Source organism: Sinocyclocheilus anshuiensis, unplaced genomic scaffold, assembly GCF_001515605.1.
Source record: "Sinocyclocheilus anshuiensis isolate Anshui unplaced genomic scaffold, SAMN03320099.WGS_v1.1 scaffold1039, whole genome shotgun sequence".
NCBI lineage: Eukaryota > Metazoa > Chordata > Actinopteri > Cypriniformes > Cyprinidae > Sinocyclocheilus > Sinocyclocheilus anshuiensis.
The window spans coordinates 199,883-207,922 of NW_015547675.1; the positions used below are offsets into that span (position 1 = coordinate 199,883).

Consider the following 8,040-nt stretch of genomic DNA (forward strand, 5'->3'; position numbering starts at 1 on the left):
TGCACCAGCAGTACTTAACAGAACACCCAACCCATTATCTGATAGCAGCACTAATTTAATTCTGTACCAGACTAGAACCGTTTGACATAAAGACCGCCAGTCGCGACCCGAACCGCACTCGCATTAAATCTATTACACCAGGTAAGCAAGATTATTTATTTTATCATGTAACACAAGCAATCAAACCAACATTAGGCATTCTAAGTTAGTGCTTTGAAGAAAAACAGACATGCAGCGCAACATGATAATTAACAGAAAATAAGATGAGAACGCGCATCCTTTCAGTAATCAACACAAAACTTTTGCCTAGCATCTTCTGATCACTCTGCCAGGCTTTTGAACAAATGTGCATTGGCTAAATCACATAATACACACGCTTATAATTCTTCATAAATGAAAAGAACATTCAAATATAAGCCTTTACTGTTAAATGCGATTGCAGTTATTACTGAATTTCATTAGTCCCAGTTTTGATTGATGCACGGCTGTTCATGGAAAAGTGAGCAAGACACCACAGTTACAATATCATGATTATGGTTAAATAAGAAAAGACATATAACCAAATCAGGCTACATTTATTTTCATACTAAATATCTCAACACACATCATTGGATACAAACTTTAATTAAAACTGAAACTAAAACTGAAACTAAACTATATAAAAACTAAATAAAAATGCATTCACAAAGTAAAAACTAAACTAAAACTAACAAAAATATGAATTAAACTAATACAAACTAAACTGAATTTTATAGCAAATTTGAAAACGATATTAAAATTAAAACGAATTTAAAAATTCAAAACTATAATAACCTTGGTTCTAACACGCCCCCACATATCTACGTCAATATGTGGAAATATTGCCTATCAGTAATCACTCTTGCAGGGTTACGTGAAGTGATTTCCCTGCATTTTTGGAACACTGACCAGTTGCAAATGTCATATTTATTTACAACAATTTAATTTAGTTAATATTGTGGTGTATATATTAGACAAAATATTGTCTGATATTGCAAAATTGTGTAAACAAAAATATTACCTATAAAGCCACAGAAGAACTGCATCTCCTAACAAAACACAATAGGCATTTGACTTGAAGCAGCACTGCACAGACCATTCTGTGTATGACATCAAAGTACCGCAAGAGCAATTTTACAATTTTGGATTTGATGTCAAATAGATCTTGCTGTTTTGTTTTCTTGTTAAAGCAGTGTTGCTGTTGTAAAGTTATATAGCTACAGTTGTGTTGCTGGGTTGTGAGTTATACAACAGTTGTGTTGTGTTGCTGTGTGAGATCACTACCATGCTGCTTGGGTACCATGCTGGATGGGTAGGGGTGTTAAATTATTTATTTTTTTATTTTTTTGGTCTACTCACTTGTTTCATTTCTGTTGGTTTGTAACATTCTAAAAGCTCTTTATTCCAAGGATACTGCAAGCTAGTTAGTGTATTCCGTAGGCGTAATGTATTGTAAGTTGTTTCAGAGGCATAAGGAATTGCAAGTATTACATACAACAATAATAAAACAGTGCGTTGACATAAAGGAAATTTACTTTTGGTACTTAAGTACTTTTAAATGCAAGTACTTATGTACTTTTACTTAAGTAAAAATCTGTCTTTACAACTTTCACTTGTAATGGAGTGATATATGACCAGCAGTATCTGTACTTTCACTCAAGTAATGGAGTTATGTACTTTGTCCACCTCTGAACAGCCACCTCCCAATTGAAAGTACCCAATAAATGATGCTTTTATAATTATTAAGCCTACTGATATTTTAAATATTATTGTGGGTTTCAGTAGATAATAGAATCTTGGTATCAGTAGATAATAGGATCTTAGTAAACATCTAAGATTTGAATACTTAAATGCTTTTTAAATGTGTTTTTTGGTTGTGGGACAGCAGTTTTCACCAATAAGGAGATAGGTGCTATTCTGGTTTGTCTGTTGCCTACATAAAATAGTTGTCTGAGGTTTAAATTTTGTCCCATGCCTTTTTTCTTTTCTTTTTTTTTTTGTAGTATTGTCATAGAAGAGCACCTGTTTTAAATGGATAGCTCACCCAAAAATTTACATTTTGTCATCATTTACTTACCCTCAAGTTGTTCCAAACCTGAATGAATTTCTTTCTTCACCCGAAAGATATTTTGAAGAATGTGTGTAACCAAATGCAGGGTATTTTTTTATTCCATTCTGTGGGTGTCAGCCATCAACAGTTTGGTTACCCATTTTACCCATATCTTCTTTTATGTTCAAGAGAAGAAGGAAACTCATACAGCAAGTTCGGAGCAACTATGGGGTGAGTAAATGATGACAGAATTTTCATTTTTGGGTGAACTATCCACCGGTGGGATCAAGTTATTGTTTTGTAAGTCATTAGTGCTCTTTGCCCAAATTACTGTCAGATTATTCATTGCTATAATGCATTTATACTAATTTATATCAAGAAGGCTTTTAAAATATGTTTGACTTTCCATTTCAATTTCATGTGAGATGAAGTATATAAACTATTAATTATTTCATTTTGTAGATTTGAAAATCTAATTAAATGTTTTTTTGGGGAAATGAATCGTCTACTACACATTTTTTTTTCACACAAAACCTGCAACCAGACAACAACACTAGTTGTATCCAGTGTAGATACACGTTCGTATTCTGTTGAAGGTGACTGGTGAGTTTACAATAGCAGCTTGTGTTGCCATCCTCTAAAGTGGTGATGAGGATCTTCTGTGTCCGAGGAATTGTTGTTCGGTGCTGCTTTATAAAAAGCAAGAGAGCTCACCCCCTGCAGTACTGTCATTCCAGTTTTTAAATGTGGTTGTCACTCCTTAAACTTTACAGTGTGTACATGACCAATATGCAGGACGTAAATAAGAGTAAATTAAAAACTAGCCTACTTAATGCAACTTCTGGTGCTGCATTGATGCTTGGTGATGCTTTGTAGTCAATTCACATTCTTTTTTTAAAGTTAAGCAATTAGGTACATTGATTTAAAATATGTAATGTGTTGTTTTTTATTGACATTAGCTTTGATTTTTGATTTAAAAATCATAATTGTTTGTTTTTAATAATGATTTTAGCTGATTGATAAGTTATCAGAGCCTATGTTTGCTGCTATGCAGTCAGAGTCTGATTTACAGGATGTAAATTCATTAATTTCTCCCGAAGGACATGAAAGTGAGTGGCTGGATGAACAAGGAGGAGACTTAACATTTTTAAAAATTATATTAATTTTGTTTGTTGTTTAGGTTTATTATTGTCACTTCCATAGACATCAGTGTGTTTATAAATGTTTTCCCTAGTACTGAAGTGTATTTAGATTTAAATATCTTCGACCAAAAATGAAGTATGAGTTTCTATCTTCTGTTGATCACAAAAGAAGATATTGAAGAATATTGGTAACCAAATAGTTGCTGGAAGCCATTGACTTCCATAGTATTTTTTTTCTTCCATGCTAAGGAATGCAGTGGCTACCATCAACTGTTAAGTTGCCAACATTCTTCAAAATATATTCTTTTGTGGTCAGCAGAAATAGGAAACTCTTGCAGGTTAGGAACAACTTAAGGGTGAGTAAATGATTACAGAATTTTCATTTTTGGGTCAACTATCCATTTAAATGTCTGAAACAAAATAAATATTATGTGGTTGAAAACTCGAGTTCCTCTCTGGCTCAATGCTAGCAAAGTGTAAACGCATCTTTAATCAAACCAGTGTGATCTTTGGTTTTAGAAGGTATAATGTCTTTCCAAGTCAGAGAGCTATCCTTTTAAGGAACAAAGTTTATGCATTTACCTTTTACACCAGTTTATTGTTTATTTATTTATTTATTTTTATTAATAGAATTGTAAGTCATTATTAAGTCCATTATTTAATCTGTATGACCTGCTTAAATTATTTCTCTCCTTTTGTTTTTGTCATTTTCTTCCATTATCTTTAATCCCATTCCTGTTAATCTATATCCATACAAACCCACATTTTTAATCTACTCTGTATATGTCATCTGAAATGATTTCTCCTTTTCATGAAATTTCATATTTAATCCCATGTTTGTTTCTCTGATATCTAAATAATCCTTCCTCTTTTCTACTATTTCTACTCTCCTTTCTATCTCTTCTTTGCACCTTTATTTTTTTTAATGCTTCACTCACTTTGACCCTGCCCTACCAAAGCTGTGTGCACCGGGGGCGTCCAGAGCCCCTTGACCTGCACTTGGGCATGTTCCTGCCGACGCTGTTGAATCAATCCTCACCTGCACAACTGGAAGCTTTCTTCATGCCAGCATGGAACTTGGAGATTATTGGCACCTACGCGCAGACTGAGATGGGGCACGGTAACAAATCTGGCACTTACTTATTGCTATACTGAGGCACTGGTTTGCATTGGATCATGTGGTCTAATGCACTACTGGATTATTGAATTTCACAATCACTTTTGTTGGATCCAGAGTCCGTGATTTACACAGTCAGTGGCACCCTGAACCAAAAAAACCTACCACAGTATTTTCAATTAGTGGCCAGCACAGTCTCCTAATGTAAACTCCACCGATGAACTGGGCAGAAAGGTGAAAGCCAAGCAACCTACAAGTGCAGCACATTTGTGTGAACTTTTGCAGCTGTGTTGATATCCATTTTAGAATAAATGCTGCAGGTGTGTTTGGCTGTTACATGTGCTAAAGATAGCCAATCGGTTCTCTAATTGTTTATGCTATTAATTTGTAAATTGTTCATTTGTAATAAAATCTGGAGAAATGTAAGTTTTCAAAAAAATTTCACTGGTACTGTGTATATAAAGAGAGATAAAGAGAGAGTGAGGGATTGTGTATAGGGTACTATCGTGGAACGTGGCCCAAGTTGGAAAAGGAGAGAACTGGTCTTTAACAAAGTGAATTGACACATGACATCGTGTGTGTGTGTGTGTACAATCTACACTTCTAAAACCTTACCAGATATTTTTTTTTTACTCCTCACTATCATCTCTGTATTGTTTTATGCAGTGGCAAGTAACATTTGGAGCCATTAGATAAAACATTGGCAATATCGTTTCTCTTCAAGGTTGAGCTACAGCACATTACTGGAACAGAACAATACATTCACATAGAGCACTGATACAAACTTCTACACATGATTTGTAGTTTAACCTATGGCAACTAATAGTGCTTTAAACTCCAAAAAGAACAAAAAAGAAAAATAAACATTAAACCGCATAGGAGTTAGTGAATATATGTTGTGCGTTAGTGACCTTCTTGGCCCTAGGCACAGTTGGTTTTTACATGTCTCATATACAGCACTTAAGAGAACCAGAAAATAAAATAAATAAGTACAAAGTTCAACCTGATAGCACTTTTTCTATAAAATGCAACATTCAATTCTATAATTATTCAAAGTAATTGTTACAAAACAAATACATATTTATTCTCTAGAAAGCCGCACTAAATGAGTAAACACTGTTACTGCATTCCTGACATGGGTCAGACCCTCAGTCACCTCCCAGATACCAAATACAAGACATTGCTTGTAACATAATTACCAGAAGAGATACACTAGTTTTAAGAGAATTATGATTATGTATTCATCATATACTAGATGAGAAGGGGATTGGAAATCCACCCCTTCATAAATATGTTGTTTCAAACTATGTTTTGCAGATTAAGAATTTACACTGAGCGGCAATGCAAGATAGAGTTCACTTATAACTGAGCAATTTACTTACAGTAAACAAATTGTATAAAACTAAAACATAAATCATGTTACCAAAAAAAGGTTTGTTGATAGTTTTTTGTTTTTTTTGCTGTCAAAACACCTGCAAGGGTTACCTTAACCATGCTCTTTTAACTGAAAAATTATGAATACTGTTACACTGAACCACTAACAAGATAAGAGCTTGTATTTCCTCATGTTCATTTGCTCAGTCACAGAAATTTGTTTAAATAATGGAACTGTCTTAAATATGAATGAATTTCACTTTGATTTACTTGTATTAGATCTGTAGTAACAGTTGTCTGTGTTGTTTTGCATGTATTACATCTATTTAGGTACACACATCCGTGGTCTTGAAACCACTGCTACTTACGACCCTTCCACCCAAGAGTTTGTTTTGAACAGTCCAACAATCTCCTCTATTAAATGGTGGCCAGGTGGATGTGAGTAAGCTATGTTCAAATCGCATAATTTTATGTTAAATATAAGATGGCACTGTGTGCAACTGATTACATAATGTTTATTTTTTATAATTATTAATTTGTTCTTTGTATTTGTCTTTGTAGTGGGTAAAACCTCAAATCATGCTATAGTCCTGGCTCAGCTGTACACGCAGGGCAAGTGTCATGGCCTACATGCCTTCATCACTCCCATTCGCTGTATGAAGACACACATGCCACTGCCAGGTACAGAATCTTGAGTGGGTATAGTTGTGTGATGATATATGTGGATAAAGATTGGACCATGTGTGTGAGGATTTGCTTGTTTTTTGATATGTATGATTATAAGACTATTTAGATGGACTGCAGTGATTACACAATCACCAGATTATGGAACGATTGTTTGATCAAATACGCCATCAGATAAAACATAGGCAATATCTTTTCTCTTCAAGGCTGAGCTGCAGCACATTACTGGAACAGAACAATACATTCATACAGAGCACTGATACAAACTTCTACACATGATTTGTAGTTTAACCTATGGCAACTAATAGTGCTTTAACCCTCTGGGGTCCGAGGGTGTTTTGGGGCCTGGAAAAGTTTTGACATGCCCTGACATTTGTGCTTTTTCAGTTGCTTACAAACATTTGAATGTCTAAAGTTTAATAACACTGTAATCAGCACAAACTGGGCTACAATAATATGTGAGCAGCATGTAACAAAGAAACTACATTTTAACACTATCAACCACAAATAATATTACCCTATTGTCTAGGCATAATAAAAGTACAATTACTATACTGTGCACTGACGCAGTATGATTTTCCAGCGAACTCAAAACTGAACGACACGTGTGCGCCGGCGGAACTGTCGACCCCAGGGGGTTAAACTCCAAAAAGAATCATACACATTAAACATACATAGGAGTTAGTGAATATATGTGGTGCGTTAGTGACCTTCTTGGCCCTAGGCACAGTTGGTTTTTACATGTCTCATATACAGCTCTTATGAGAACCACAGAACAAAACAACATATATATATACAACATATAATTGTATACAACATTTGATTATATAATGATTCAAATGAATTGTTACAAAACAAATGCATATTTATTCTCTAGAAAGCTGCACTCGCACGAGTAAACACTGTTACTGTATTCCTGACATGGGTCAGACCCTCAGTCACCTCCCAGATACCAAATACAAGACATTGCTAGTAACATAATTACCAGAACAGATTCACTTGTTTTAAGAGAATTATGATTATGTATTCATCATATTCTAGATGAGAAGGGGATTAGAAAGCCACCCCTTCATAAAGATATTGTTTCAAACTATGCTGTATTGCAGATTAAGAGTTGTATGTTTGTAAGTTTTGATGTTTTAGTAGTTGCAATCTTAAATTTTAAAGCCAAATTACACTTTTATGGCACCAGTTGAAAAAGAAAAGTTCAATAACACATACAGGTGCATCTCAATAAATTAGAATGTCGTGGAAAAGTTCATTTATTTCAGTAATTCAACTCAAATTGTGAAACTCGTGTATTAAATAAATTCAGTGCACACAGACTGAAGTATGGTGATTTGTTGGATTTGCAAGAGGAAGGGGTGGTGGTGAAAGGCGCTAATTTCACAAATAAAAAAAAAATCCTCTAAGGACTTATCACTCCACTAAATTTTCTAAACTTGGTGAACTGGAAAGAACACACCCTTAGCTTTTTCTAGTCAAATATCTATATATAAACGTGAGAGTACCGCATGGCAAACAGTAATTGACAGTTTAAAACAGTATAAACTGCCATAAGAACTTTTGAAAATAACTTTTACCTTTATTATTATTATTATTATTATTATTATTATTATTATTATTATTCAAGTCTTATTGCCTTGACAATGTTA

The 8,040-nt window shown here is 34.2% G+C and overlaps 1 protein-coding gene across 2 annotated transcripts in view; it reads left to right on the forward strand.

Annotated features, from left to right (window-relative positions):
- Positions 1-8,040, forward strand: part of acox1 (acyl-CoA oxidase 1, palmitoyl) — a 24,030-nt gene that overhangs the window by 5,960 nt on the left and 10,030 nt on the right. The window contains exons 3-5 of one of the 2 annotated variants that reach the window (XM_016505479.1): positions 4,170-4,330; positions 6,032-6,139; positions 6,263-6,382. In XM_016505479.1, coding sequence (XP_016360965.1) covers positions 4,170-4,330; positions 6,032-6,139; positions 6,263-6,382 — 389 coding nt within the window. The remainder of the gene's footprint in view (positions 1-4,169; positions 4,331-6,031; positions 6,140-6,262; positions 6,383-8,040) is intronic. The other variant, XM_016505478.1, reaches the window with a different exon arrangement.